Source organism: Varanus komodoensis, unplaced genomic scaffold (genome assembly GCF_004798865.1).
Source record: "Varanus komodoensis strain SLA01 unplaced genomic scaffold, ASM479886v1 scaffold5, whole genome shotgun sequence".
Taxonomy (NCBI): domain Eukaryota; kingdom Metazoa; phylum Chordata; class Lepidosauria; order Squamata; family Varanidae; genus Varanus; species Varanus komodoensis.
The window spans coordinates 19,996,751-20,013,601 of NW_025336087.1; the positions used below are offsets into that span (position 1 = coordinate 19,996,751).

Consider the following 16,851-nt stretch of genomic DNA (forward strand, 5'->3'; position numbering starts at 1 on the left):
AAAGGAAAGGAAAGGAAAGGAAAGGAAAGGAAAGGAAAGGAAAGGAAAGATGTTTCAGCTGTTGGTGAATCATTACTAAAGGACAACAGGATTATGATCACATATGGGAGTTGTTGCATCATAGAAACTCATCATGGAAGGTCACCACAATGGGTACCATGACAGGCCAGGCAGCCATGATGAACACAACAAACAACTGAGCTCACCATCACTGCTTTCCTCCCTCTGCTGTCTCTTTCTTCCAGGCAGAGGTCACTGCAGGAAGGAACGAAGGTCCTTTCTTTGACAGCCATGATCATGAGATCAGTTTGGCTCATGGAGGCTGGCAAGGGGTCTCTGTTGTGCAGACAGGGCAAATGCAACTGCAGCAAAAGGATGGGCACTACTTGGGGACCCTACCTCCTGCTCCACAGAAAACCTTTGGAGCAGGAGGTGGAGCACCACATCTATTCCACACTGTTGCCCTGTTCATGGGCAGGCAGATCACAAGCCCTGCCTGGAAGTAAGGTGCTCGGGCAGCTGTGGTGGTGCAGGTGGCCTGAATGCTTACTGCCAAGGCAAGAACTGCAAAGTGGGAGACGGGCCCAGCAGGCCCCCTGTGCCAAGAACATCTTCCCTTTCTTGACTCCAGCTTGACAGGAAGCTTCTACAGCAGCTGTCAGGTTGGGGAGCTCCCTTCTTCCTGAGGCAACTGGCTCACTTATGGGTTTGGGGCCTGGGCAAATCAGGTGATCTCTTCCCATCATTGAAGAAGCTGTTTCCTATACTTATATCTTTCATTATAATAAAGTGGTAACACCTTATAGTAAGGCTTTTTTCCCTTTGGTAGAGCCATTTTTTCAGAGTAAGGTAATCATTAAAAATGCATATCTGATACCAATATTTTCATATGACTATTGATGAAAATAGAAATAACATAAAAGAGTCCCTGAAAAAAATAAATTCTTATTTTCAGATAAAGTTGGACAAGGATGCTGTTAGACTGAAGATTCTTTTAGTTTATCATATCTCAATATTGTTGTACTTGCAGCAAATGGTTTTGCGTATTTCAAACTTTTGTATTTCTCTTATGCCACATGAAATATAAACTTACGCATGTTGTTGTTGTTGCTGCTGCTGTTAATTACATTTCTATACCGCCTGTAGTTGTTTTTGCTCAGCCGTACCCCCTCCTTCCGTTTAATGGGGATCACTTCCAAATAAGAGTACAGAGCTTTGCCACCTTAGTGTACCTTTTAGAATACACCGTTTAGTGTTTTTACTATTTTTACAACTAGTCTGATGAATTAGGATTGAATAGCTTGGGATGTATTTATAATATAGGCATCTGATGATGTTTTGTGTAAGATGATTGTACGTTTTTAATTAAGGAACATTTAATATGCCTGATTTCTTGTCTACTCAGAAATCTAGTGCTTTATATGCAATATGAAGACAAAATGAGCAGGTGCATCATATCACTGCTTTTGTTTGATCAGGTTTATAGCATCCCTTGTCCTTGTTTGATCATGTATATTTTCATCTTGCCCTTTAATCCCCCCATGCCCTAGTCTGTTGAAGAACATTATTCCTTGATTTTACTAATGGTTTCCATAACTTTTAGGGCAAGTTCTCTTATAATTGAAGAAGCCAACACCACAATACACCTGAAAGTATCCCGGAGCAATGGGATGAACACATCAGTGAGTGTGGAATGGGAAACCCTGTCTGATACCGCATTTGGGATAAGTAAGTCAACTCACAAATAGGTTTTTGAATCACACACTATAAATGGATCTAATAAAACAAGGAGAACTAAGTTGTTCCCTGTGGCTCTCAGAATTACTTCGTTGGTGTCACTGCTTCTGCACTTACCCCTAGTTGGGTTCAGCAACATGATAACTCAGCCTTGTTGTTGAACTGTAAGTTGTTGCAGAAGCTTCAGTTATTGTGTTATCTGGATCCAGCCAAGTTAATAAGCCATGGTGGAGAACCCACAGTTCACAACCTGGCACCATACCATGAATTCATGACTTGCTGATACAGTTTTGTTCACACGATATAACAAATGCTTCAACAAAAACTCTCATTCCATAGTCCCACGGGTCTACGAGTGTGGGTTATCAAGTGACATGAATCCAGTTACTGTTTTACCTGCTGTCATTTACCTGGACACATATTTTGACTTGTTTTTAACATGTGCCTCTGAGTTGAGACCTTTGCTTTCTTAATGAAGGTTTCTCTTCCTTTATTTTTATCAGCCCATCCAGTAACTTGTGTTCATTTTCTTCTTGGTTGCAGAAGGAAATTTACATGTTCTGTCCATCTTACAAAGTTTTGTGGAAGAATCAATATTTAGCTGGTGTTTCTTTATGGTTGGAGATTCTTTATATGGCTTAATGCTAAGAAGTCATCCAGCTGTAAATTCCTTAATATACCAGTGGCGAGGAGTTTTTGTTCCTGTTGGGGTAAACAATATTAAATATTTTTTAAATAATGAAAATTAATTAAGATTAATCTCAGCACTATTTCAAGATATAGTAAACTGCAACAATAATAGTGAGTTAGGGTACATTTCTGTGCATGTTTAGACAGAAAAAAGTCCTACAGTCTCCAGCATCTACTAGCTATCTATGCTAACTGGGAACTGTAGGAATTCTCTCTCTTATTAAGCGTACCATCATTCCTTTAGTGGCATACTTCATTCTGTAACTTCAGTTCAATTAAGGAGGACTTTTACCTAAAGTGAATGCAGAAGACAATAATGCTAGGGAAAGTTGAAGGCAGAGGCAGAAGAGGAAAACCAAATATGATTATTTCCCTAAAAGAAGCCACAACCTTGAGTTTACAAGAGCTGAGCAAGGGCTCTCAAGGGCAGGTGATTTTGGAAGCATTCATTCATAGGGCAACAATAAGTCAGAGGTGCTTTGATGGTACTTAACAACACCTTATCTAAAGAGAAACTCCTTTTGAATCCTGCCTTCATCTCAGTATTTAAGATACTTATTTTTAAAAAATAAATGTTTGGGTCAAAGAGCCATAGTTATTAACTGAGCAGACAAAGTCATTAATTCCATGTTTTTCTTCTTAGGAGTTCAATGTTGAGAATCCCCAGCACTGTATTGCATTTCAGATCAATGGCTCCTCCTACCTGGTAATTATTCATGGACAAACAAAACAAGGGAGACCTTCTAATAGTACTGTGTACTCCTTTACCCCTGGACTCCAGTTGCTGCAGGTACGGTTATGCACCATTAAAACTTCTTAGAAAGCTCATGTACTTACCTAGGTTTGGTAGAACATGCACACCTTCAGCATATCTTTTCCAATCATATGTATGATTCCTCTTCCAGGATTGTCTCCCAGAAGTATCAAAAGCATGGTGCATGTCAAGATCCAAATACTCTTTTGAATAATGGCATACGTTACCTTATGTTTCTATTATTTCCACAATATTCTTCCTCTTGTGTTGTTTCTCCAATTTAAATCAAAAAGGGCTAAGGAAAACTTCTTCCAGTGCTGTGATCCAGATCTAGGTCAAGGCCCCTCTGTGGCTGCCACAAATAAATAAGTTGGGAGATCAGATCTGATCTAGTGTGGTCCTAAGTAGAAGTTGAAGAAGATGGAAAACAGAGAATGCAAAGTAAAATTATGATGAACAAACTTGTTGCACAGCATAGTACAGCACTATTAATGTGCATGAAAACATTGATTTTTAACTGTGATTTTATATTTTCATGTGTTTAAATAAATTTATATTGAACAATATTATTACAGTTATATTCAATGCATTTCTTGAAGGAGTGTGTTAGCTGATTCTTTTTCATTTTCCTTTTCCTGCAGATACAGACCATCTTAGTGCCAACTGCCACTGATATAAAGTATTTCAGTTTGGAGGAAAACCACTACTTGGTCATTACCAGTTGTACACCAGAATCTAAATATCTTCAGGTTGGTGAATCTTTATTCTTCATATGTAATATGTGTTTGTCTTTTCAGAGCATTGACCTTAAATAATATACAGAACTTACAGTATGTGGCACTTTGAGTTGCTTAAGTAAATGAATACAAATACAAATAATGTGCTAATAAATTGTGCTCTGCGTGCATGGGTTCAAATTCCATCCTACACCACTCAGAGGGTCTCATGTGGGGCTATTGGGTATTGTATATAAATTTGATAAATAAATAAATTTAATTGGGTGTTTCAGGAGAACCTTTTATGGCATTCTCAAAATAAATTTGATTGAAATAATCCCTGTTATTGTTGAATTAACTTACAGCAGATGTCTGCTAGAAATATTGCCTAGTAATAAACCTGAATACTGAAAGTGTTGGTATGTTCCTAGTTGCCGTGGAAATTCCATCTCCTGTATGCTATCATACTTCCTTGGGACATGATTCTGCGTACATGCCTGCAAACTATTTCTCCAGGGTTAGGGGAAAAGCCCTTCTGAGTCACAGATGACCAGGGCAGGATAGAATTTAACTGAAGGTCTAGGAGGACCCTTCCCTACTGCACCCTGGTTCTGTTCTCTTGGATGCCATGCTACAAATAGTCCAGCGGAGAAACTGGCATAGCTGCCAAAATGCAAAGAAGTTCAATATAGGTAAATTTAGGAATGTGGCTTAGTAACAGAGTACCCTTGTAAGATACACTGGAGGGAGCAACAGACAAAAGAGCTGAACCTTTACATAAAGTGAGTTTTTACTGAGAAAGTAAAACTGAAAGCAATGTAAGAGCATATGTGGAAAGGGAAGGCTATTTCTAGGGTAAATCCAAAGTAGGGGTAGAAAAAGAGAATTTTCATACCCATGAGAAGGTTTCAGCTTGTGGAGATTATCTTCGGTGCAGCAAAAAGAAGCTAGGAGTTCAGAGCTAAGCTGTATTCATCCCAGCAAAATTTCTTCTGGAATTATGTAAGGTTAGGGGTTGAAAGGTGCAAGAAAGAGCACCAAGTCAGGAAGTCAGACTGAATCTCAGTAAGGCCTCTTTCCTGTCACACTGTTTGTGTGATCTTGCAGAGTCTTCCTCGAATCTAGGTTTCAACGTCTACACTCAGTTATATTCTTAGAGAACAAATAATATAAAATAACATTGAACAGTGGGAAGATAATAGCTTATCCTCCCTAATGAACAGTAGGCAGCAACTGGCCTCTCACCTAGAGTTTTAATAGTATGTCTTGAGAAATCATTGGAAAATACATTCAATATCCAAGTGAACACTGATGAAGTGTTACCCTGATTGAATTGTTAAATGGACAAGATTAAGCATCATCAATTCTGAAAGGTTGCAGGCTGGCCCAAGTGTTTATTGTGAGATACTCTGTGTGTATCTCCATAGAAACTGCATTTTATCTTAACTTGCTTGCAATGACCTGCTTAAATGAGACTTTGGAGCCAATATAGCAAAATGGAGGTGGGTTGAGACACTTTAGCTCCTAAATCCATCACTTCTGTCACATATGTGGAAAATTCTTGACTGTTGATGTAAATTCTTCTTCTTCTAATCCATGATGATTGTTGTATGTGAAGAGAGAAGTAGCAAAGCCCTACATTATGCCAGAAGTTTTGCTTTGCTCACTAGAAAGGCTGCTAAAGAAGCTACGTTCTATGGCAGATTGCATAATAAATGTTTTGGCTGGGGGCAACAAAAAACAATTTTTCAATTCAAGTTGTCTCAAGCTCTAATGATCAGCTTTCAGTGTTTTATTTGTTGTGAAAGTTCTGTAACACATTTTATAAGCTCATGAATTATTCCATTTATCAATCAGACCAGGGATTTTTAAATAGGATGTAGAAAAGGCATATCCTGCTTTTTCATATTTTAAAGAAACATCATATTTAGAATGTAATGACTTCTGGTTTCTTACAGCCTTAAGTACAATGAGAGCTTTCTCGTTTTCCACAGATTTTCCTCTGGAATAATGGCATCTTTGTATTCCATCATCAGCTCCCTGTGAATGGAGTTCTAAGCATGGATCTTTTCCCAAAGGGAAGGACTGAGTATCTAGTCATGGTTCCATCAGACTCTATGCAAACCCCTCTGTTATACGAGTGGTCAGAAAACAAATTTAGAAAGTTTCATGAAGTTCCAGTCAATGGAACCACTCAAGTCAAAGCCCTGATTTCTGGATCTGACATCTACTTAATTTTTGCCAAAGGTATTCATATGTTCAAGATCCATTTGGCAGAAATGCATTGCGATTCAGCTGTTACTATGGAAATAGAACTATGAAATGAGAATAGGAATTCATTAGCTACCTAGGACTGTTATGATGCAAATGTTACTATGGCATATTTTTCCTTTAAAAATAATCTTGCTCTTGCCACTACAAAATGCATCACTGATGTTGGAAGTAAAACATGCACTTTTTCAAAAAGCTGATACCTTACCATTGTTTTTAAATTGCTTTTGTTTTACTTTGTTCATCCTTGCCTGACCCACTGAAAGCCAGTGTGGTGTCAGAGTGCCAGAACAGGGCATGGGAGATCTGGGTTCTAGTTCCCACTTGGCCTTTATGTTCCCTGGATGACACTGTGCCAGGCACTGACTCTCAGCCTGACCTATCTTGCAGGGTTGTGGTGAGGATAAGCTGGAAAGAAGGAGAATCTTGTGAGCCACCTTGGGCTCCTGGCAAGAGGAAAAAAAATGGGATATGAATATCATGTAATGATAAATGTAATCTTGATCTTGAGTTTTAGAGGAAGACAGAGTATTAAAGGCAGCTAGTTACCAATATAAGGTGGTTTTAGTTACACCTGATACCTTTAATTCATAAGTAAAGGGAGCATTATGTAATGATGTGCTAGTCACCATGCATGCAATGGCTTATCCAACAAAAGTAGTTGTATATCAAGTTATATATGTTTTTGTTATTCACTCCACAGAACTCAATGGTACTTGTGAAGTTTTTGTTTGGGAAACAGGGCAATCTTCCTTCAGGCATTTTCAGTCCCTTCCCTTCAGAGCTGTAAATAGTATCCATGCCTTTTTTCCACTCTCTGGTTTAGGTAAGTTTGAAATAAACAAATATTTTAAAGAAACCCTGAGGGCTGATTCACACATGACGCTTTTCACCTCTCTGTTTATATCATATGATGTTCCATTTGTGCTTGTCATGTGTGATAAATGCAAATGTGCATTCAAATGTTTAGATGCTGCAGGACAGGTTGCAGCTGGCCATGGGTTTTCCATGGATGCACATACAGTGAAAGCAGACCATGTTTGACATCCAATATGTCTCTTCTTACTCCTGCATCAACATGGGAAAATAACAACAACAACCCTGCCATGTGTGAAGTGTTCCTTAGTAACTATGGGCACAGTTCATAGGTTATGCACACAATTACTCTTCCAAGCCCATTACACTTGTGCTGGCAGACAAATTGTGGGAAACCCCAGGGCTTTCTGGGAGCTGATGTCTACATTCATGGAATTGTTTCCAGCATTTTCTTGTTTGTATCTGGCTGCTTTTGTAACTGGATCCATCATTTGGAAGGGATGTAACGCCATATTAAGAACACTTGTACTGGGCTAAAGAAAGAATTGGGAGGTTTATGTAGAGTTTAGTTTAAGAAGTAATGGGTAAACCCATGTCTTGTTCTATTCTCCATGTGCAATATTTGACAATGATCTGGTTCAAATGACAACATCAAGAATCAATTCCATGGTTGATGTTTGTGTTATCCAAACCCAGACTGCTTCCTGCAGGGTGGTCACGTGTACCATAGAGTCCCCTGGAATATGGTCTGCAGGATCAAAGGGGAAGGAGGGAACAATATCCATGGGGAACCCAATCATCTGTTGAGCAGAGACTATGGGGGGTTAGTGGCACGCACAGCTCTGGTTGAACTGATTTAATGATCCTTCCTTCAGAATTATGCAGATGCTAGTATATCAGCAAAATGCTTAGGAAGGATTTGCTCTGCTGTCCAAGTAACTTGAAGGTATACATTTAAAAGACTAATTCATGGATCTGCTCTTGTTTTGCCATTGCTGTCTTTATGGCCCTCATATCTTTTTTGGCAAACTAGTTCTGCATGAGATTATAGACTTCAATGTATTCATTCCATTTTGGGGCTCATGGAAGAATATGGCACCACATTTGGATTAAGCAAATAGTTTAATAGAGCAGGCTGTAGGAACTGCTCTTTCGCTACAAGACAAAAATATCAGTATTAGACAGAAACAATAAAAATTGTCAATGGGGCAGAATTCATGTTAATAATGGTTTTAGCAAAAGTGATTTCATCTGGCACAGCAAGCATTCTATTGCACATGCAAGTCATAAACATAAATGTTAAATAAATGTTCACATGCAATATTGAGATCAAAACTAGCTGTTCAGTTCTTCTTTCAGCTGAAACTCTTTGAAACCTCAATGTTTTGTTCTTTTGTTTTCTGATGCAGTACATATACTGTTTGCTGGCAAGGATCAATCAGCCCTCTATTCCTGGAACTCAGAAATAAATCAGTTCTCTCCAATGCTGAAAGCCCCTTCAGCCAATCATATTACCACTGTCAATGTAAGGTCTCTTAATTCCAGCAAAAGCCTAGTTGTTCTAACTGGAGAGTCGTACTCCTATGTTTATGAGCTAACAGCAATCTCCAACCAATCAGATTTTATTCCAAGGTAGGTCCCTGATTTTATCCAGTAGCTAAGAAACAGACATGGAGCAGTATTCAGTGCTGCCATTGTGCTTTCACTCATTCCATTGTTCATGCACCAGGAAATTGCTACATTCCAATGCAACTCTGGAAAGGATCAGAAAGCTCATTTCCCGACCAGGACAACTTCCTTCTACAAGGCTTTCCACTTGTTTTCAGCTGCCTTAAGGACTTTCAACTCCCCATCATGCTAGCAGTGGGTTCGTTTGTGCAGGGCAAACACAGGTTAAGGGCCATAGAGAGCAATTTCTATCTTAATGTTTTTAACTGGTTATAATTTGTAACTCACTTTCATAGCATCTGTCATTTTTTTCTTTACTGTAATTGGGACCCTGATTCAACCTTTTCCACACATCATTTTTCACCCTTCTCTAGTAAAAATATTGCCATGGAAAACCCTGCAGAAATCAATAACTAGGAATGCTCTTTATGGAGCCACATGGGAGCCCAGGAGAGGGTGATTGAGACAGAAAGACCCAAGAAATAGGAAGCTAATATAAGATTCCCTGGGAAATCAAAAGCTAAGCTGACATTGGGCAAAGTCTGAGCAAGGCCAAGAACTCTTATCTTTGGAGACAAAAAAACTCTTTAGATTTTATAAAACAAAAAGAAATATAAGTTACCTTCAGGTTAAAGTCTACAACGATTTAGTGTCTTGCTCAGATGAGCTCTGTTTGAGTTAGAAAAGGTGCAGAGAAGAGCAACAAAATGATTAGGGCAGCTCCCCGGCTACCACAGTTTGGACTGTTCAGCTCAGAAAAATGGTAAGGGGAGTCATGATCGAGGTGTTTCAAATCATGTGATATGGCGAGAAAGGGAGATGTACTAGGCCTGCATAAACCTGCTGCTGAGGAGCTGAGTGGTGGAAGGTCTTGCATCCCTCCTGTTTGAGCAATCCTGTGGGCGGCTGCTTTGCCACCATGTGTACGGAGTGCCAGACTAGATGGACCTCTGTTCTGATCCAGCACAGCTTCTCTTGTGTTGTTATGCCTCCTTTCTCAGTCCCTGAGTTCAACACAAAGCAGAATTAGAGTTGCATTTGATCCCTTAGAGCAGGAGTAGACAATAGCCAGCTTATGGCCATATGTGCTCCCCAAATGGGAATTTTGCAGCCTTGATCAGGTTCCCTGTCTATGTGATGTAGTCCTCAGTGCTGCTTCATTGCTGGGTTCCCAGCAGAATTGGGCTCACTCCAGCTGTTTGGCAAGTTAGGAGAGTGTGATTCCACTGGGAAACAATATGCAGGCTCCCCAAAAACATCATCCTTAATATTAATAGTGATATGAATTTTTTGCAGCAGAATCACAGAATGCAGACAAATGTTTGCTTCTGGTAGTGGAACAGATTTGGGTGGAACAGAGGAGAGGGGTGGCCTTGGAGAATTCCAGGTGTTCCAGTCTGTACCCTGCATCCACACGGTTGCTGAGCTCTGCGTTAGAGCCACACCTAGGAGTTACTGGGTCAGACTGAAACGAGACTAAACTAGATGGAGAATGGCTTCTGTCAGCAAAACAGAGAAAGAAACATTTTGCTTCACACCTGCAGCATGCTGTGCACTCTCAACATTGTGTCAGATGGGTGAGAACCTTCCAGAGTAGGATTGGAAAGAGTGCCAGGCACTTCAGTGGGATGGAGAGGAGGGGAAAGTCCCATTGCACAAGTGGACTGCTAGCGAGACATTTGGTTTTACACAATATGTGGCTTGTAATGCTATGCAGAAAGCAGAAATATTATTATGAGCCAAATTTAACTTCTTTTACTATTATGAGCCAAATTTAACCTAGCTGGAAGTATAATACGTTATTTTTGCATAACAAAAGAACGATTCTGGCTATGTAGGTCTTCAGAAAATCAGCCTTTAATTATCTTTATGCTGCACATCTGTGTTCTTTATGCTAGTTCAGGTGAACTGATATTTGAACCGGGAGAAAAGGAAGCTGTAATAGCAATCAATATCTTTGATGACACAATTCCAGAGGAAGAAGAGTGTTTTATAGTACGGCTGAAAAATGCAAAGGGTGGTGCAGAAATTGGTCCAGATGGTTATATTACATTAATTATACCTCCTAATGATGATGCTCATGGAGTTGTTGGATTTGCTCAGGTAATATTGGAATTTGTTTGCAATAGCTCATTGCCAGAACATGTGAATACTTAATTGCTTTATTCTGATACAGAACTATCATTGCATCTAATTGTAAGCAGTAGGCTTGGTGCAGAAGCAGGCCTAAGTAACTGTTTTTAGTCGAACACCTCACCATATTATTCCCTAAAACTAGGGAGTTTCTACCATTTAATCGGTCCCTCTCACATTAGAACTTGCAATACTACATTTCTCATACATCCAGGGCCTTTGTAACTGAGGACCTGCCAACACTGCATCCAGACAGTTCAGCAGCAAAGTGACTGTGTCTCAGCACCTGGGCCAGCTCAGTTGTGCCAGAGCCTCCAGATGGATGCCACTCTGCATTGCATTATTTTAAAGTCTTTTAGAGTTGCAGAGAGTCCACTGCACATGTACATGATGACAGATACTCATTTATTATTTTGCCATAGAAATATATTATGCTTTTTGTCAAGAGATTAGCCTTATTTCCAAGTTAGTGTGCTTAACATCAGGGCAACAAATGCAAACTATTTATTTGAGCTGTTATGATAGTGCTATGATTTAAGTGAATTTTAAATGCAGAATTACACATGCTCAAATTATTTACTTTGGCCAAGAGTCTCTCCTCTCCTCTCCTCTCCAGTCCAGAGAAGAGGAATGCTATTTCCTTCCTATCTGAAGCAATACGCAAGGCCATCTAAAAGAGAACCCCATAAAGTTATTAAGGGTGTAATCTTATCATCCCTGCCTGTGATGAATGATGCAAGGCACAGAGGCAGCAGACTGCACTGCTGTAGCAGCAGCTTGTGCTCTGCATTTCATCTAGATGACTCTTTTCGGCCCTCTAGATGAAGGCCAGAGAGGGGAAGGGAAGAAGGCCAGAGTGCTGTTTGGATCTGGCAGAAGCCCCTTCCCAGTCCTGTCCCATGGCATGTCTCTTTTCTTCCTCTCTGAGGCCAGTCTGTGACCTCAGAGAAGCAATTGTTTCCTTTCCGGCCTCAAAGGAGTGAGGGCAGGAGCTCAGTCTTCGGAGTCCTGGCATTGAGATCACAAGGCCCCAGAGCTGGGATTTAGGTAATCCCAGCCCACGTCAGATGTTGCCAGGAGGCCACGGGATGATGTCCTAAGTCAATGGTGCAACCCTACCCAGCTGCACTACTGGATACCTCAAGCAATTAAGTTTATCAGTTGAAGTGATCATTTATTGTTGCATATTTGCATTTCTATGATTTGTGAATTAAATGCAGGGAATACAGTTGCTGAGCACTGTTAGAATTTTTGTAACTCTTTTACACATACATGCTTAAGCTGCTTACCTGTTTTTCTGCTTCATTTGTGCATTTACAGAACTCTTTATTTAAACAATTAGAAGAACTGGAACAGGATACCTTGATCACCATCAATGTTGAACGCTTAATTAGCACCTATGGGCGTGTTGCAGTTCAATGGGAGGCCAGTGGGAGTGTTACTGATATACTTCCAACTTCAGGAGTGGTATGTACTTTGGCAAGCAGAACATTAGTTGCAAAAATATGTAAATATGTACATGTTTGTAGTTAGTAACATAGTTAATTACCAATTTGCATATTTAAACACAGAAATTCTAATTTGCTAAAAGGTTAACTGAGAAAAGACTTAACTGTTAGTCTCCATCAGTCTTTACAGCCTCTTTAAGGGGAATCTTTGCTTGGGCATGTCTTAGAGTCTGTCTAACTCTCCCTCCTTATTGGTATTAGGATGGAGCCCCGGAGGCGGTTAAATTCAGCAAGTCAATGGCTGCCCCCCTCCCACCCAATAGCATGCCCCTGGCACTCTCATTTCTGCTCTCCTGACCTCTTCACTAGCTGGATGGGTACAGGAGGGTGGGGTTCTGACTGCGGATTCCTTCCTCTGAAGTCTCCTCTGGGATGCTTCCTTGGTGAAAGGATTTTGCTTTGCGGAGGAATACATGAATAGCCACACATTGCCTGTGGATTGGAGCCTTCTGTCTGAAATCACTCTACAAATGTTTATGGAAAGGGGTTTTTCTGTGTCCTTTTCCTGTTGTAATTTTAGGAAGTATTTCCTTAAAAAGACAGAGGGGAAAGAGGAAATAAAGAACAATTAATTCTTCATCTGTTAAACAATATACACATTTGATCCTGACCACAGTAGTAATATAGTCTAATATTCTTACAGTGAAATAAGAATAATAAAGAGAAGAAGAGGGCAGAGGAGCCATGCAGAATAATGACATGGGCAGTTGCAATAGGAAGGAGAAATTAGCATAATGCATGGAACTCTCCTTGCAAGGATACCATCTCAACTTATGAAATCCAAGCCAATATCAGTGCCCAATCTGACTAAAATTACTAAAGGATAAACTTAGTTCATTTTATAACAGTAGAAGCCAGGGAAGCTCAAGCGGGGTTGCTCTTGCAAAGTAGGATATCTCTGCCCCCTCTTCCTTACCTTTCAGTCACTCTTGAGGGTCCAGTTGGGAGACCCCCTTGAATGGTGTGGGGTTGGACATGGAGGGCTGCATGTGGTTTTCCAGAAATGCCCTTTCACTGAAAAGCAGAACATCTAACACTGAATTAGGGTTAAACAAGCTTGTTAGCATCACCTACCAGCTTAAAATAATGGATATTTATTCGTTATTTTAAAAAAATGAGGACTGACTTCACATATGCCGAAGACTGACATATTGTTTATGTGCGATATATTAAAGACAATCAGTTCACATTTTGTTTACTAGCCTTAGTTTTGGATTCTTGCCTAGATTTCTGTAATAGTATGAAAATCTTTAAAATGCATAATTAATTCATGCTATATGATCTTTTAATAAAATAGGGCATTATCTAGCCCCTGCTGAAACATGTTAAAGTCCCATTAATTGTGGGAATCAAACAGATCTCTCCCTTTAAATCAATAGAAATGTCTTAAAATTGTTTAGATTGTATTCTAAATGACTATGTTATCCTCTCACTTGAAAATTATTCTGTTATATATTTCCCCCTAAAAATATTTAGATTACATTTTCAGAAGGTCAAGCCCTCTCCACAATCACATTAACAGTGCTTGCAGATGTCACTTCCGAAGTTGCAGAAACAGTGATTATAAATCTCACCCATGTCAGCACGATGGGCATTCAGGATCCTAAAAGAGGAGCTACAATTGACCCAAACAGAGCAAAAGCTGTACTGACCATTTTGCCAAACGACTCTCCTTATGGCATAGTGGGATGGCACACAGATTCCCTCTTTGTTAAAGCAGAGGAACCTGAAGGTGAGTCAGCTCTGTGATTTTCCTTGGGAAAAACAAAAAACACCTTTCCACTCTTTCTGAAAGTAGTTTCAGCATAGGTATTTTCCTTCACACTGCAGACTTTAGTATCAGATTATGCATGTACCTCTAAGGTGCAATAGCACTCCACTGGAATCCATATATTTTGAAGAGACAATATGTGTCAGAAACATTCACTTTACATATTTAACTCAGGCACCTGTAGCTTAGTACAGAATGTTTCCTTGTGGAGCTGTGTGTGGCTCAGAGGTTTGAGTCAGCTAGATTTTTTTTGCGATCGTGGCACATTATCATTTGGACAGACCACATGATTTCCAGGTGTTTTTATGATTCTGTGGAATACAGAACTCTGCAGAATGGCTTCAGATTGTTAATACAAACAAAACTTGCACGATCTGAGTATTTTCACCTTAGGTAAAGTTTAACTATCATACATATTTTCCCTGCAGAAGGTCACGATTCCAATCTCCTTTCAGCTTTAAATTCATTGGTGGCCATCATCAAACCAAGGATTTCTCAACTTTGTTCTCCACCTCCAGGATGCTGTATTATGCAGTACAATATATGCTGTGAAGACCAGCTGGTTAGGATCCTATCTGTGTGCTAGTCCTGCCCATCACATGGACTAAACCCTGCTCTTTTCACACTGTCCACATGTGGATTGCTTGTCAGAATTCGACTAGCATGCATGTGGGCCTCATCCATTCTTTCACTTCCCTAAAGCATATCTGGACAATTCACCATATATTTGAGGCCTCTGAATGTGGGATTGTAAATGTCTCCAGGTCAACATATGTGAGTGAAGGAAGCAAACACTGGATGGGTGAGAATGATGGGCATGTTCTTGTTCAGCTGCGTGTGGTGGGCCAGTATTTTTCAAGCATTTAACTTTTTTGAGTCCAACATTTTCGTCCAGCATTCATGTGAAGCACCTTAAAACAATATTGGCTTTTATTGCTTAGCAGATTTCTTGAGTTTTGTCCTAAGCTCAGGGTTTTCAGCCATGTCCTAGTTGTTTGGGTTTGCCTGGTCCTGAAGCAAGTATAATCTTTTGAAAAAGACATGAGCCATCACTGATTTGTTCAGTTAGTAATGTTGGACATTTACGGCTTCAAGATAAAAATAGAATAGAGCAGAGCAGAGCAGAGAAGAAAAGGTGAACTCCAGCCATTGGTGGCTGCCTCTTTCCATCAGACTGCTTTGGAATTAAGGAGAATGAATGTTACCAATACAATTGGGAATGACAGTGAGATGAATGGGAAGGAGTAAGTACATAATAGCAGAATGTTTTGGCAGCCTTTTCTGTAACTTATGGAGCACAGAAAAGAAAGAGGCCTACAACTCCCAGTATACCTCAGCGTGGGATAAACATTTTTTTTTCTGTCCAAAGTTGCATAGGATTGTGCCTTAAAGTGATATAATTCCCCACATTTTGTCCATAATTGTTTAAGGAATTTCATAACATGATGGCTAAAACTTGTAGGAGAGACTAAATCAGTGCTTTCACTCCTTGCATCACAGACCTGTAGATAACATGGACCATTTTTTCCTTCAATCTTTTCAGGGAAATCAACTTTTGTTACTTTACATGTTCTCAGAGAGCAAGGATTTATTGGCAATATCAGTGTGCAGTTGATTCCATTCTCTGTTTTATCACTCCCTCTTGTCAACCAAGCTATGGAAAATGAAGATTATAGATTGGAAAACAATACAGTTATTATGACAGAAAGCATGACAATAGCTTCAGTAACTATAACAATTTTGCCAGTGAGTATTTGCAAATATGTATTTAAAGCTATTGAAAGGGTTATGAATACAACAGATATATTTCTGGTCAATAGGATTCAATGTACATAAATAGTACTTCATAATTAAAAACTTTATTTGAACATCCATAATTCAGTCTTTGAGGTACAAGTTTATTGAAGTCTATGCAATCCCTGAAGAATAAAGCTGCCCCTTTCCCTTCCACCAGCAAATCTGTGTGTGCAATCGTGTGTGTGTGTGTGTGTGTGTGTGTGTGTATCAGTTGCCTCCACTGAAGCGTATGTACATATTTGGGCTCTTTAGCATAGAAACCACATATGTCTTAGTCAACTTTGTTGGGGATTCCTTTATTTCTTTTACTGTGACTTTTAACTTAGACCCAAAAGGGAATTAGCTGCTTAGCTTTAACTCTGTCTTTAAATGGTGCCCTTGTAATCTTCATTTATTTAGTTTGGTAAAAAACCTGAAAACCACCAGAGACTGAGATGAGACTTTTCTGACTTACTCCTTGTTCCTCCCAACAAGGAAATGATACTTAGTAGCTCTCTATACAAGTGCTGCCTGATTCATAATTATTTGTCCCATCCTTCAAATTTAGGCTATTTGAATTGCTGTATGGATAAGGAAACTAATTCTGATCCACTCATATTAAATTGTGGTGGAAATTACAACCATTATGGATTAATCACTCACCAGACTGCTGGGGCTAGTAAGGGGACAAGGACAGAGAGGGTCTTCAACATGCTGAGTTCCCCCTTTTAAAAACACTTTTCCCCTACAGGATGACATTCCCGAATTACAGGAGAGATTTGCAATCAATATTAGCTGTGTGCAGTTGCTGGATTCTTCGTTTACTGGAGGGCAGCCAAGTGTGAAGAGAGTGGGCTTGGAAATAGCTGAGATAATGATAGAAGAGAATGATGACCCCAGAGGAATATTTCATTTCAATGCTACCAAGGTGAGAGTGAGCTGAAAAATACCAGTGCCCCTGTGCTGTTACTACTTCTCATCTACATTATCTGAGGGTCATTAGGAGACAGA

General features: G+C 39.7%; 1 protein-coding gene across 1 annotated transcript in view; it reads left to right on the plus strand.

Annotated features, from left to right (window-relative positions):
* Positions 1–16,851, plus strand: part of ADGRV1 (adhesion G protein-coupled receptor V1) — a 307,411-nt gene that overhangs the window by 112,074 nt on the left and 178,486 nt on the right. Inside the window, exons 45-56 of the mRNA XM_044446125.1 lie at positions 1,604–1,728; positions 2,281–2,447; positions 3,071–3,217; positions 3,823–3,930; positions 5,892–6,144; positions 6,872–6,994; positions 8,394–8,616; positions 10,551–10,755; positions 12,106–12,252; positions 13,770–14,025; positions 15,608–15,810; positions 16,592–16,768. Coding sequence (XP_044302060.1) covers positions 1,604–1,728; positions 2,281–2,447; positions 3,071–3,217; positions 3,823–3,930; positions 5,892–6,144; positions 6,872–6,994; positions 8,394–8,616; positions 10,551–10,755; positions 12,106–12,252; positions 13,770–14,025; positions 15,608–15,810; positions 16,592–16,768 — 2,134 coding nt within the window. The remainder of the gene's footprint in view (positions 1–1,603; positions 1,729–2,280; positions 2,448–3,070; positions 3,218–3,822; positions 3,931–5,891; positions 6,145–6,871; positions 6,995–8,393; positions 8,617–10,550; positions 10,756–12,105; positions 12,253–13,769; positions 14,026–15,607; positions 15,811–16,591; positions 16,769–16,851) is intronic.